The 14,816-nt window shown below is 43.1% G+C and overlaps 1 protein-coding gene across 5 annotated transcripts in view; it reads left to right on the top strand.

The window, feature by feature from the left end:
- Window positions 1–14,816, top strand: part of LOC118213742 (rho GTPase-activating protein 20-like) — a 67,977-nt gene that overhangs the window by 28,313 nt on the left and 24,848 nt on the right. Inside the window, exons 1-2 of one of the 5 annotated variants that reach the window (XM_035392842.1) lie at window positions 2,061–3,318; window positions 12,236–12,313. The exons of 1 other annotated variant lie outside the window; for it this stretch is intronic. In XM_035392842.1, coding sequence (XP_035248733.1) covers window positions 3,232–3,318; window positions 12,236–12,313 — 165 coding nt within the window. In that variant the 5' untranslated portion in view covers window positions 2,061–3,231. Of the gene's footprint in view, window positions 1–2,060; window positions 3,319–12,224; window positions 12,314–14,816 lie in introns of those variants that run through there. 3 more of the 5 variants (XM_035392844.1, XM_035392843.1, XM_035392846.1) reach the window with 3 other exon arrangements.

Raw genomic sequence — 14,816 nt, 5'->3', positions numbered from 1 at the left:
AAACTACAGTACCTATAGCGAACACGTGAGATATTTCCACAGGGCTGTGACCTAATGGGATGGCAGCAACGTAGGAGAAACGTTGTGAGAACGTTGTGTCTCCCCTGGAGCTCTCGGCAGTCCCCATCGATTAGAGGCAAACTCGTCATAACGACCTCGCCGTGCCGCATTTCTGTAATTGCTGAAACCGAAAAAAAAGCAGCCGGCGAGAGAATCCATTAGCTGCGTACGAGGGGGTTCATGCCTCACGGTGCCTCTGCAAATACACGCACCCCCTCCCCCCCCCCGGACCCCCACCCTCACCTCACCCCTCCGCTGTCGCCTCAGGAGTGTTTACCTGCGGCAGACAGCAGAGAGTGGCCGGTCAGAGGGGGTCAGGGCATGTGCCGTGGCTCACAGAGGCCTTCATTGTGCGCGCAGGCCCGGAGGAGCGGCTGAGGAGGACGGCGCAGGCTCCCGCAGTAACGCAGCTTTTGTGGAGAAAGGTGACGGCTTCGCCACAACACTCCCTTTCATAGCCTTATCACAAATAATATTACATATTCATTATTATATTAAGTGTATTCATATTTCTATTGCTGCTAGTAATTTTATATATATATATATATATATATATATATATATATATATATTAATATACATATATATACAGCACAGACACCCCAGTTGTTTACAATTAGAGTTTCTGGAATTTTGGTTTAAACTGGTAAAACCTGAAATTCCCTTTAATTTTGGCCAAACATTTGAACCCATTGATCATTCCTATCATGACGACAATGCAGAGAAAACATTTTGAAAGCTGAACATTGACTATAACAGAACGGAGGTCAGTTCCATATGTTCACATCTCATAAGAATGTATGGAATACTCTGCTACAGTTGATTCAAGGAGCTTAAATTCTTCTTATTTAAAATGTTTATATTATATATAATTTTGTTATTATGTTTTTATGCTGTTATGTCAAGACTCCTATTCATTTTTGTGTACTGTACTGTGTGTGAATCCGACCAAATTTAGAGAAGAAAGAGAATCTTACAGCCATAATTAGGCACAACGGGAACAAAAACCCTTTTATAACAATTGCCTTCTGTCTTTAGACAAGCTAAGATTAAGGATGGATTTAAGGAGAAAACTCATGCGAGATTTGAATGTGTAGTGTTTAATAAGATAATGACTGCAGCATGACACAAGACAATTGGAAGAATTTTTTTTCTTTCCCAGAACTCATGATATTATGTTAAGGTCGATTGTCTTTTGTAGGAAGCTGGCTGTTGAAGATGAATCAGACCTGAATTAAGAGTTAACTTCACAATACATTTTCTGATCCTTGGCATTAATATTGTTTATATCCCTATTAAAAGGCTTATCATTTGTTTTAATAAGTAAAAACAGGAGTCACTTTGAAATGCTTTTATGGTTTTTAACCTACCTCTTGTTACTATGTCTTACCCTCACACACCTCTACTTTTCTCTGGAATAAAGAAAATGACATTTTCTAATTCTTCTAATCTCTATCTCAATCACCTAAGTGCATGAATGCAGGCTTAACTTAAATCATCTAGCCAAACTCCTGCTCAGCACTATTACACTTACAAGTGGTCTTTCCGAAACTGCTAACCTCTCACTGTAGTTCCTGGTAATGGGAATGACTAATAAAAGTTTGTACTGCAGGGATACATATACACAGTTGAACTTGGAGGAATTATTATAATGACTTCAGCCAGCAATGTGTGTCATCCTGCCAGGAAGTAGATGTGTTTCTGGCTGTGTTGGTTCCAACTGTGACCAGCAGCCTTAGAGAATGGCATGTAACTGCCTGTAGGGAGAAAGGGATGGAGGGAGAGAGAGAGAGGTGGGAGGGATGGGGTGAAGGAGAGGGTGGGTGAGAGGGGGAGAGGAAGGGAGGGAGGGGAGGGAAGGTTTCTTTTGACGGTTTTATCCTTGGCCCATCGTGCACAAGTGAGTACCCTGGTTACCAGTGCACAGCTCAGCTGATGGGCTGCAGAGTGGAGAGGGGTGCTGACTGGCAGCATGCATGTTAATGGACTCATTTAAGTTTATTGCCACCCATATTCACAATGGACTAAACTGGGACATAAATGCAGACAAAGACTGAACAGCAACTGTTGTCCACGTGAGCTGTGCATTTGAAAATGAAAGGGCAAATCATAAACACCACAGATAGTTTAAGGTAAACAGGTACATAGATTCACATTCTGCTGGCATGATAACATGGCTCATGGATGAACAAATGCATATGAACTGCTGGCGGAAATCTTTCTCAGATTGAGAGAGAAATTCCCGAACATTCATTTGGAAAACAATTTTCCTTGACAGGGGCCTTGTTGTAAGCTAAGCTAGTAGATGTATGTGTGCTTTCACACACCAAATGATGTCCCCAGTTCTGTTTGCATGCGGTGGTTTGCATGGTTTGGGATCCCGACCACAAATACACCTTTGATGCACTGAATAAATACATACTGTAATATAGCCCTGTTTGACTTGGAGGTCAAATCAGGCATTGGTTGGAGCGGTTGAGAGACAATTCATAACTGGACGTTGTGATTGGATGTTGCTGGTCCTGGTGACGCAGAGGGTGCAAGGTTAAGTGAGAGGTGTTTGTTTTCTTGGCTAATCTTGCTGCACGCCTCTTTGACTTCGGTGTTTAGTCTACAATAGCCAAAAAGGCTCAAGTGATCTGTTGCCTCCTTCTGTTATCTTGGCACTTCATCAAAAAGTAAATCTCGTAATTGATTCTGTGATAAAAAGAGGAGATTGAGAAAAAGAGAAATTAGACATAAATGTCTATAATGTGATAATTAGTGAAAATGAGACCCTTGAGTATGTGTGCACGGACACACACGCACACACCCACACACACATACACATGTACAGGCATACGGACGCCAACAGGACTGAGGAAAGATCGCTTTTCTTTCTTCTGTCTAACCGCCAGGCCCCACCCCCTTCTTTTCTAAGAGAGGTTTTCTTCCACTTGACCTTAGTGGCCTAATCTGAGTGCCAGAGACATGCTGGTGTGTGCGGTCTGTGTATGCGCGGTGTGTGTGCGCAGAGTGTGTGCTGCGTGTGTCTGAGGACGCTGCCTGCGCCCTGTGCTGGCTACCCCTGGAGCACAGCCAGACCCTCCGTCCTGCGCGGACCCTGTGCCTGTGTGGAGGACCAGACCGCGCGTGTAACAGCTGTGTTTCCTCCGTGTGGAGCTCACGGACATGGAGCCTGTGCTGGGGGGTGACAGCCCGCCCCGGGGGGCTCCGATGTCCAGGGCGGGAAGCTGTGGGGAGTTCCACCAGACCACTGTGAGTACCTGCCCCAAGGCAAACTTGTGTTCGCATTTAATCTTAAAGAAAGGCGGAAGGCGTATTTGAAAAGTGCTGGTGTGATTTAGCAATGAAATAACCTGTTGCTTCGTTAGAGTGTCACTGAAATTAGCATCTACTCGGTACTCTTTTCATGTGTTTTAATGAGCCTTTGGAGGGCTTCTAGCCAGAGCTGTGCAGTAGCAGGCTGTGTGTAGGGCACTGTCCAGTGATGGCAAAGAGCTGCGGAAAGAGGCTAACTAAGAGTCTATATAAACTTTGATACAAGGAAAGCAGTATTAAGTGAATTGTGTAGGAAAACTGTAAACTGTAAACTGTAAACTACTCACTAGGATTGTGCCTGAAATGAGTGTACCAATGTGTGAATGTGTTAAACGGTGAACTGATGTACACTGACCTGTGGTATGTGTGTGTGTGCGGACGCTATGTGTGGATAAACAGGAAACTACGAATCAAGGTGGGAGGGGGGGGGTCACTGTGTATCTGTAGCAGATGCTGTGCCTGATGAACAGAAGGAACAGACACAGAAAGAGAGCAGTAGTCGTAGTAGTCGTGTGTGCACTGCTGTGTGTTTGAGCTGAGGAGCGGGTCAGACAGGACCAGGCTCCTCGCTGGTCTGCGCGGGTGCCGGGGAGCGGGGAGAAGAACGCTGCTGTCCGACGGGGCGTTTCATCTCCCCAGTGTTTGGAGTCGCTCTCCGTGTGATCATCCTTTCTCCCTCTCTGAGGGGTACTCTGAGGGGGCCCTGGGTCGGAGGGGCGTAGGGAAAATGAACCTGTCCCTCAGTGGAAGACCCTGTAATTAGACCCTCCCTCAAAGCATGGGAGATATTATTACAGCTCATAAGCCTCAGAGAACGTGCGCTCATACACACACATGCAGTACACACATGCGCGGATTCACATGTCTCTACCAGACACACATGTGCACACACACACACACACATACACACACACACAGTAGTATAACATACAGTACTCCTTAAGGAGCTGATTAAGCCAAACGATGCAGTTCAGTTCCTTGGCTGGGCCCTACCGCTGGACCATTAAGCAAGGTATTTATCCAGAGCCGGTCCAGTTCAAGAACATGTAAGCTATGTAAACCACCCTGGGCATCCGCTAGGCGAGCAGAAATAAATACAGCAGGAAGGAATTGAGCCTTTTGATCAGGTGATGTGCGAATGCGTCACATGACATTAGCATCAGAATCAGCAGGCCCCAGCCTTTGGATGAGTCTCTCAGTCTCAGTTACTGCGGCCCCGGCCCTAGAGCCGCCGTCCGGGGGGGACAGCTGGGTACGTTGTCCCGGGCCCTGGATGAGGGAGGGAGGGAGGGGCCCAACGGTATGTCAACTTGCGGTAAATATTATTGAATGATACACACAGAGAAAATTTTGTCCTGGGCCCAGGAATTTCTCCCAGCAGCGTTGCGCCCCCCCCCCCCCCTTTTTGATCACACGCCTGGGCGTTACCCAGATCTGCAGAGAAGAACAGAAGCAGTGCAGAGAAAGACAGAGTAAAAAAACACTGGAGAGAAAGACAGAGTAAGAAAATAATGGAGAGATAGGTAGAGAGATGGCTGATGGAGCCGAGCATTACTGGGTTGCCATGGCACCGTGCAGTGGGGTTACCCTGCTAATGACACGGTAGTCAGCCCAGAGAATCCTTTTTAGGGCACCGTTAATGAGATCTGGATGTACCTCATTTTGTTTACCTTAAAATGTTATACTTCATGTTAATATCATTTAGCGTAATGACTTCTACTGACCAGCCTGCTGACCCATTCTAATTCTGCATGCTTTCAAGCTTTCATCGCATAAGGTACAATTAAGCAGCATACCACATGCTCCAGCAGCATACAGAGGAGAATTGGGATTCATGGTTTCATCAGGCTAATCACCTGTAAACAAGGTCCAAATTAACTGAATTAGCATAAATCATTGTCCTTGGTTCACCTAAAGGCTGCTTAAAAGTTTTACATATATTCAGAACTAAACGGATCACGTATCACTTACTTATCACTTTTTTTATTTTGACGAATTCGAACGTCAGACTCACAAGTTGTGCAATGCTGTAAACATGCCGCAGTTTCAAAATCTTTCTGGGAAATTGGCTCTGTCCAGAGGACGCAACCTTCTCTTGGCAGGAGTTTGTAGAAATGTCGAGCGTGTAATCCCAGGTACTGTATGGCCTGAGGGGTATGGAATTGTCAACGCATTCAGTGAGACAGAACAATCCTTTGTGAGGCGCTTAATGAAATTGCTGGAGCTTTATTAGGTGAGTGATGGGATTGTGTCGTAAGGGGTACTGGCGGGAAATGGAGGTGGGTGGGTGGGGGGGGGGGGTGATGGTGGTGGAACATTGGAGAGATCCCAGGTCTAGGACAGGGACTCTGGAGCTCCCCCTGGTGCCTCTGTCCCACTCATCCCAAATGCAGCAGCCCCATCCCCTAATTTGAGGAAGGAAAAGTCCCCCCTTGATACAGGATGGGATGGGTTTGGGTAACTCATGATGACATATTGGAAGCACTGAGCATGGGCTGCAGTAATGTTGTGAGAAAACTGCTCTGTTGGGGAGTCTAACTGACTAAAGACCCGTGGGTGTTTTGGTGTGTAGTTTCAATACAATTTTCCATATTCTGAACATACTGTACACCAAGAGTTACACTATAAATGATTAAGTCCAGAGAATGTAAGCAATTAGCAAAACATTTAATTTAAATGATCTTATTATGGGTGCAAATATATATGAAGGCCCTGAGGCTCATATCCTATTTGACCTGTTTTACTTCAGTGTGCCTTTTGAGTCATTTGAGTCAGGCTTTCTTCATGATGCACAGTATAGGGAACAGCACTGGTATCTTATGTGATAGCCTGACCTTGTTTGTGGAGATCTGTGAAACAGTGTGTGTGTGGAACACTGTGCTATAGAGCTCTGTGTTGGTGGAATGCTGTGTGTGTGGAACACTGTGCTATAGAGCTTTGTGTGGAGTGCTGTGTTTTGAAGGTTGAGAACTAAATGCACAACAATTTAGTGGAAACAGGGAAATGTTATCATGAAAAAATATATAAAAATAGCAATACATATATTTTTCATTGTAGAGATCCTCTGAATAATACCATGACCTCTTTCTTGAATCACTACATTTGGGTGTCTTTGCAAGCCAAACCTCAGCACTCCACCTTGCAAAACCTTTGATTGTGGAGGAGCAGAAAGAGAAGGAGAAAAAGAAGAGAAAAGAGGGGAGCGATGCACACAACACTGTGACCCCAGGAGACCCCCCCCTCCCCCCCCATCATGGACAGTCCACAGGAGATTTACACACACTCTATGCAACAGCTCAGCATCTTGCAGATCCAGCAGGGTTTGCCCTGTATAACAGCTAAACTAATCATTATCTTGTGCCAATTAACCTTCCCTTTCTACTGGGGAGACTAAGGATGTTAGCCATTTAGAGAGATATATGGATACATACTGCTAGGGCCTAGGGCCCTGGACAGCAGCAAAATGTCTGCTGACCCTTGCTGTACTCCGTCTGATTTACCACCATCCCTGTTCCTCTCCTCTCCAGGTCACTGATTAGTCTCCCTGCCGGTTGAGGATTCCTGCAACTTCACAAAATATTTGGCATAATAATTTTACCTTTACATGACTGATGGCTTTTTGTTACCACGACAATGTGGAATCCCATCATGGTGATGCCTGAAGGTTGATCAGGAGATGGTCTGGTACTGTCTTCCCAGACGTATGAAGCCCATGGAAATTCCTCCTAAATTCATTACCCTGTGTAAAGAGGCAGCATCCTGCCTTCAACCCAACCAATCAGATAAAAAAGATTTCCAGCCTGCCACCCTAATAATAATCTTCTTTATCTGAAGAGGCTTTGGAACACTTTTCAGTGTTTCAAGTGAAATCACGGAAAAGATTGAGCTACATTCTAAATGGACATGAACAATGGCAGAAAGACTAAATGTTACTCAATACCACGACAAGAAGTGCCATGAAAGAAGCCTTTCTGGCATCTTCTGTTTGTCGCCTCACCTCACAAATTCTGAGGATGTAAAAGTAATAGGACTGAAGCCTTTCTACAATTCCTCCTCCATATGGAGTTCCTTTGACTGTGAATCCGCCCGGGTTATACAACATTTCCCCCTGCATTACCATATCTAGGTACGACACAAGCCTCGGATCGTCCGCAGCCGTAAAGGAATTCCGCAGGGGATTCCGGACTCTTCCGTGAGAGGTTGTGTGTCCTCAGGCTCAGAGTAAGAGACCCAGAGGCGAGATAGGAGGCCACACAGCACTCTCTCTCTCTCAATATACCGCAAATCAAACACAAAGCAATCAGTGTGTGATAACCACTGTCGTAAACCCGCGCAGATAAAATACCCTGCTCAGCAGTACTAACCGAAAGAGTTTTGGGCGCCTGGTGTACGTCAGTAAATGAAATCTCTCTTCAGGCGTCCTTCATTTATATCATTTAAAGCCACTTTCAGTCGTGGAACACGGAACACTACCGTATTAACATTCTTGGAAAAGCTAGCGGCTTCTCTTTTATACGATCGGTGACTCTTATTTTCACCGATTGATAGCATCCACACAAATGGTGCCAGTAATTGTTGTGTAAACAAGTGGCTGTCAAATGCTATCAATGGGATGGAAGTAGATCAAGAGCACAACCAAGATATGTACAGTCCCAAAGAGGTAGGCCTATGATTTTGTTAACTTTTGGTGTAGCCCACTTTCATTACACTAACCGAGAGTGTGTAGCATGCTGAAGAGGAAAAAGTGAATCAATCATAGCAGCTAATGTCCTGCCACATTGTAATGAGCACGTACACCTAAGGGAAGGTATAACTACATGACATGAATGTGCGATAGTGACAGCACTACCTTTGTATCTAGTCAATAAAATATAATTTAGTTAGCGTATGCCAAATGCTCAGGTTACTGTTATTTTTATGCGGTAGGCTACAAAGAAACAATGCAGCGGGATAGATGTCGTCGCAAAACAAGTCGAGTTTTGCATGTTTGATTTGACAATGTTATGGCTTTGTTCCCACCAATGTCAAAACAGAAGATTTCAGTCAATGCTACGAGCTCTGGAGCCAGTAAATTGCCGGAGCAACCTTTCCAAAATGCTGACTCGGGCTGTCATCAAGCTCTGGAATGTTTCAGGGTGCAGCTGCAAGTGTGAAAAGGGTTAACTGCCCGATGATTTCGGGTGATTCTTCACCTCTGAGTCCGGGGCACAATCTCCTGTTCCTGCCTGTGTGTTCTTTTGGGTTTGCTGGGTCAGAACCGGACTTGACCCGCAAAAGAAATGACTTCCTTTTGTGACACAGCATGCCTTGTGAGTTTCACTGCCAACGGTGGCTGTGCAGCAGAGCCTGTGCCTAGCGCAGTTGTCTGAGGAAAGTGCTCTGTGTCGTACACCCTGTACTCAGAGGCTGAGGTGTGGCACAGGGTAGAACCCCTCCTATATTTACTTAGGTGCTGGTGGTGCTGTGTGTTCATCTGTTTAACTGGAGGGGTTATGCTATCAACAGACATCGGAGGCAAACAATCTCAGCCAAACTCTTTGGTCTGTTAAAACACCCTGCGTCTCTCCACTATTTTTCATCTCTCTCTCTCTCTCTCTCTCTCTGTCTCTCTCTGTCTCTCCTCCCCCCTCCCTCTCCTCTCCTTGTTTATGCGTGTAGCATCTCTGCTGCCTTTTTCCTCCCCTTATTTCAGCTCTTGTCTCTTTCCCCTTTCTGCCTCGACATTTTTTATTTCTTTCTCTCTGGTTTTGTAACTCAGGGCACTCCTAGGGCACAGTTGAGATGAATTTGAAAGGTGGATATGCAGTTGACATGTATCAGTTACCAAGCTTAGCAGTGCTAATATTTTCATACAGCCATACATCACTAAAGCTAATTATCAAAGAAACAGCCACAGTCTGATAAATGTTTCTTTTCTTTTTTTAAACTAGTGTTCTTTAATGTTGTCAAGAGAGGGACAGTACCACTAATAAAGATGAAAGTATACGAATATTAAAATAATAAAATATGGGAACTATAATAATAAAGGCTCATATTATTTAGGATTATATTTGTTCCATACATTCTCCAGTTGATCCAAAACCCATAAATCCACAGATTTAAACACAAAATTAAGGTATGAAAATATCCTACGTACTCTCTCTGTACTGAACAAAATGCCTGCTATGCACATGCAATTGATTATTATTTGGCAAAAATAAGAGTTCTTGAATTCATTATCGAAGTCAAGTATAATTAATATTACTGCTCATATGTTTCGTGAATACATGTATTAAAATTGTTCTCAGTTGCAAAAAAAGGGGGGTAAAAAAATAATCTGGCAAGCCAGTGGTAGTTCTTGGAGGGCCCACCCAACAGGGAAACACTCATAACTGTTGGCAGCTATGAATAGTTCATCAGCCATACCGACCAGTACTGGCTGCCGGCATGGCAACCTATGACCATTGCTGTTTATTATTCAGTATTATTGAGAATTCAAGTATAATGGGTAATGAGTTGTTCTTGTAACCTAAAGCTTGCAGGTTCAGTTCCCCGGTATGACGCTGCTGGTGTACCCTTGAGCAAGGTACTTAACCTGCTAATTGCTTCAGTATATATCCAGCTGTATAATTGGATACAATGTAAATGCTATGTAAAAATGTTGTGTAAGTTGCTCTGGTTTAGAGTGTCTGCTAAATAATACCTGTACTGTTATGATATATTTTTGCTTTGTCCTTATTGTGTTTTTTCCCCCTGAAAAACTAACATTGCCTACATTTTATATATTGTCCTTTTACCAAACCAAATGTTTACTGAATAAATTCAGGTTATGTGTCTGATTTACACGCACTGTAACAGAGCTAAACCAAAATGCCACAGGTACAATGTGTTCCCAAATGTTTACCAGTTAACTATCAGGCTATGATCTGCAAATGCTTTGTCTCGTTTACTTCACCAAACCCACTCTTATCTTCCAAAAGTCTCATAAAACCTTATCTGGAAAAGCAAAGATTTACTTAGCTTGTTAAGCCTGGTGTTTGTTAGATGTGCAGAATAACAGATAGGGAATTAGGCAGCACACCAGGAAATCAGTTTATTTCCTCTTTGTGCCATAGGATATATAATGGCCCACGTTACTTAGACAGCAAGACGTTTGCCTCTTCCTGATAATTTCACCGGTCATAGACTTGGTGCATGTTTTTACTGTTGTAAAAGATAGGTGCAGGGCTATCCAAGTCTGTTTCAAATTCTTTCCTATTGCAGTCTTGAATCTTAAATTGGAAACTTATAATTCCACTCTTAAGTCTATCTGCAGGACAAAAGTATAGAAAAGTTTATGAAAGGCTAAAGTTGAACATGGGCTCAACAGTATAAATATTTATCTTTGAAATATTTGAAATGAGACAAGTACAAAAAATATGATAATGTATAGTAACAAGAACAGGCCTTTCTACTCACTTGAGCTTGTTGCTTTTTCAACAATCTGGAGCATATCTATCACCATGTTTATGCTTATTATTTTATATCCCAGAGTCATAGCCATCTAATTTGTCCATGCAATAATAATATTCTATGTGAAGAAATGCTTTCTAGTGTCAGTATAAAACTGATGTTACGTGTTCACCTATGCCCTCTGGTTCTTTTCTGTAAATATTGTTTGAAGTCGATTTTGCAGTACATATGTTCCCTTTAATGATGTTATGCACTTCAATCAAGTCACCGTTCAACCTCGTTTCACTGTGAACCTAAATCCTCCTCCTTTGGTAGAAGATCAACAATTTGAACACAAATCAAGATATTTCCAACCGATTCAACTATTCTGTCTATAAGATCGAGGACCCTTTCATATTTCATATGTAGTCGTGTATATCTATTAGTGTCTGAGCAATAGGTGAGATGTCTGGAAAAATGCGCACCACACGATGACTCAAAAAGAGAAAATACCTAAATGCCCTGCACACAGCACGCTGAGTCTGGGGAAACGCAATAATGTTATAGCAAAACAACAGACCATATTAAACCCACAAATTAGAATGCCGATAACGGAGTGATTAACCACAGATAATTCCGTATTTGGCTTGTGACGCGTGAACCCAAATTCTCATTTCCGACTTTGTACAACACATTCGCCAATTTATATTCACGAATTCGAAGTATCCGATAGGCTATTGCACTTTGAGCAGGATTCAATAGATACATATTTCGATTAGAATGAACATACCACCGAAAATCCGTAGTATGTTAAACTGACCACGATGCAATTGCGATGGGAATCACAGAACTCGTACAAAAATGATACATTAAATGTAATTTCAAACTTTGCTTCAAGACATGTTGACACAGAAATCATTTGTCGTAGGTGGATAAATCACGAGCGATTCTTTGTGGAGAGTTCTGTTTATTTTGGCTCCTCTAGCTAACCTGAAGAATACAATTGTAATTGCGACCTTGGAACAGCTCTCTGAATACGAGCCGATGAGGACGTCATTAGAAACACGCGCCAGCTGCAAATCGCGGAGGCGAATTCCTCTGTAGCTGTAAGCAAAAGAAGGAGCGCAGCCTGCGCACTTCGAGTTCAGTGCGAGTAAAGAGCGGGGCGCGGAAGGCTGCGTACCAGCTGATCCCTCTCATCGTCAAATTGGAACTAAAAGGACGGTGTACTTGCTCTTTCTTATTTGCAGTGATTGCAGTCATAGCTACACGGGACTGGCTGCGCGTGAGAAATGTCGCAAATGAATGAAGATTCCGACAGCTCCTGATTACTTTTGTCATATGTTGTGTGGCTTGACACATTTTGGATGGTTGTGGAAATAAGCGCGCACTGTCCTGCCTTCTCTTGGATATATCAGCTTTAATGGAAACCATGTCACCCCAGCAGGAGAATTCTGGCCAGAGTCGGTCTGCATCTTTGACAGGAGAAGCCAAGATCTGTTCACTACCTGAGAACAAAAAGGTACGCCAAAAAGTATATCTGCTGGATATAGCCTATCTCAACGTCATTAATCTGAGCTGACGAAAATCAAATCTGTACGCATATGCTGGATAATAACGTGCGTAATTATGTATGAACATTACACTGTTTATTATATTACACTGCTATTTGCAAGTAATACTTATTCAGATCGGTAACTGTAGTAAAGTAGCCTATATACACACATCTCACAATGCTGAGTTTACCCTAAAGGAACGCACCAGACCCATTGCATGTAGGCATCTTTTAATGAGCTAATGAAATTTGTTGCAGCGCGGTCAACTGCGCTTATTTGCTTTGGCAATTTACATACCCCACATTTCGGAATGCAATTTGAATATGTGTAGGTGTTGGCGATCATTCCTATAGGAAAGTAAAGCTTTGATTTTGGAAATAAATTACGTCTTGTCGATGTTCAACTTTTGTTTTGGGACTTGACATGATTTAGGCACATAGTCAACTGGAGCTCAGTCACCTGCTGTCAGGTAGTAGCCTACTTTTTCAACAAACAAATTGTTTACAACGAGAAAATGAAAACGATGCTTTACCTACAGGACGAAGTCTCGTTCAGCCTGAACACTCTGCCCCTGGGGATGGTTTTTATGGAACTGTCTGGAAATTGGTACCGTTCTCATAAATTATACGCCAATCAATTGTTCCAAGTCTAACTGCAACAGTGAATTGCCTAAATTATTCACTTGTTTCTAATTTCAATAGTAGGCTATCTTCAAAACAATACGATGTAACGAGGCGTGCATTTCCGATTTCAACAGTATCTTAAAAACAATTACGCAAAACAATTATTTATTGAAAGGGAAAAGAAGCGAAATCCGAGAAAACAATTAAGAAGCATCACGCAGAGGTGTGTAGAAGCTGGCCAGCATGGCCGGGGAACCGTTACTGTTACTCTTTGAGGGAGAAAGGGAGAGTCGCGTGGTTTGCTGGACCGGGGCATTCAGACATGCCTTGAGCTGATGATGAAACAGGAGAGGGAGAAACGGCAGGGTGTGCGCGCAGACTCTCTCGTCGCATGCGTGCCTTCCTGGCTGGGGCGGTAGTGGTATCCCTGCCGCCACGCTCCTGGCTCTGTTTGAAAAATTCGTCGGGACACCTACACGTTTTCCGTGTTGAGAATTGCATTGAGAAAGCAGGTTATATCCTGCACGGACGATGTGTAGCAGCTGTCTGGTGCCAGAGGGCTGTGCTGTTTGAGTATTAAATCTCCATTCAGGCAGAACTTTCAGGGACTTTGCGCAGAGCTCAAACTTCAGTTTGATAATGACAAAAATGATCATTACGCCTAAACATCCTAATACTATGATGATTTCACAGAAGATTGGCTGGTTGGAATATCGTAAACTTCTTGTATTATGTTTGGCGGGTGGATACGTTAAAAAAGGATAAGCTACGTGATATATGGAGAAGCCTAAGAGGAAGGATACGCTTTTACTCTATTCCAATCCCCCTCTCATCTCTTTTTAATGTGACCTTTTATTAACTGTTTGGCCTCTGATTTACTTATAGGCTGCCTATCTGTATTCCTCCCGACTTTAATCTGTTTTGCACATGCATCTGCTATTTCATTGTCAATTACCCTTCCTGCGCGGCGAATTTCCTTAAAAAAAAAAAAAAATACGCAGCCTAGTTTACCAAGTGGTCAGTATAAAAAACAGTGGTTAGCTTGTTAGTTCCCTCTCCTTTCCAGAACATTGCAAATGAAGTGATTCCAACTTGTGAACCACAGGGCGTGGCCAATGCGTGGGCTGCGTCAATTCAGCAGTTTTAGCTTATCAGTTTTTCTTCTCTCTTATCCTTAGGATTGCCGTATCCGTAGCATCCTTCTCCTTATCCTTGGCTCGTCCACCGGACATACCTGTGATCGCATTATGAGTATATGCACAATGGAATGCCAAGCAAAAATGCGTGCTAAAAAATTTAGTACAAAAGGTGTAGGATTGAAGTGACATACACCGGTGAATTATTATTCTTCAGATGGTCGTGACAGTTATATGAGTGGCTTGTGCTGTTAGACTCAAGTTGATGCACTCCACGAGACAGGAATGTTTAGACAAATTTTCCATAAAATTCATTGGCGTTGGATCTCTGTCTCAGCTCCCAGTCCTCTGATCAGTCGTGTTTTAAGTAGGGCGGGTATGTTCACCAATTTAAATGTTAGTTATGTAGCTCAATAAATTTGCACACAAGTACTGTGAATTAAAGCTGCAACTGCTCGTGAAGTAAGGAAACAGAAGACAATACATATGATTTTTATTCTGATGTCAAATATTTAAACAAAACATTTTTTTCAATATTTATATTCTTGCATTTGTGCAATAGAACAGGTGGGATCGCTCCATATCGAAGTCAAACAGCGCCCTGCTGATCATGTGGTGGGACGTTGCTATTACAGTTTATTAATTCAATCGAAAATGCTGCTATGGCAAATTGGAGTTTGCCGTGTTCTGGCTCTAAGCAAACATTTTGT

The sequence above is a fragment of the Anguilla anguilla genome, chromosome 15, assembly GCF_013347855.1.
Source record: "Anguilla anguilla isolate fAngAng1 chromosome 15, fAngAng1.pri, whole genome shotgun sequence".
In the NCBI taxonomy this organism is placed as follows: Eukaryota; Metazoa; Chordata; class Actinopteri; order Anguilliformes; family Anguillidae; genus Anguilla; species Anguilla anguilla.
Note: the sequence above shows the minus strand (reverse complement) of the source record. Positions and strands in the feature narration are given on the sequence as shown.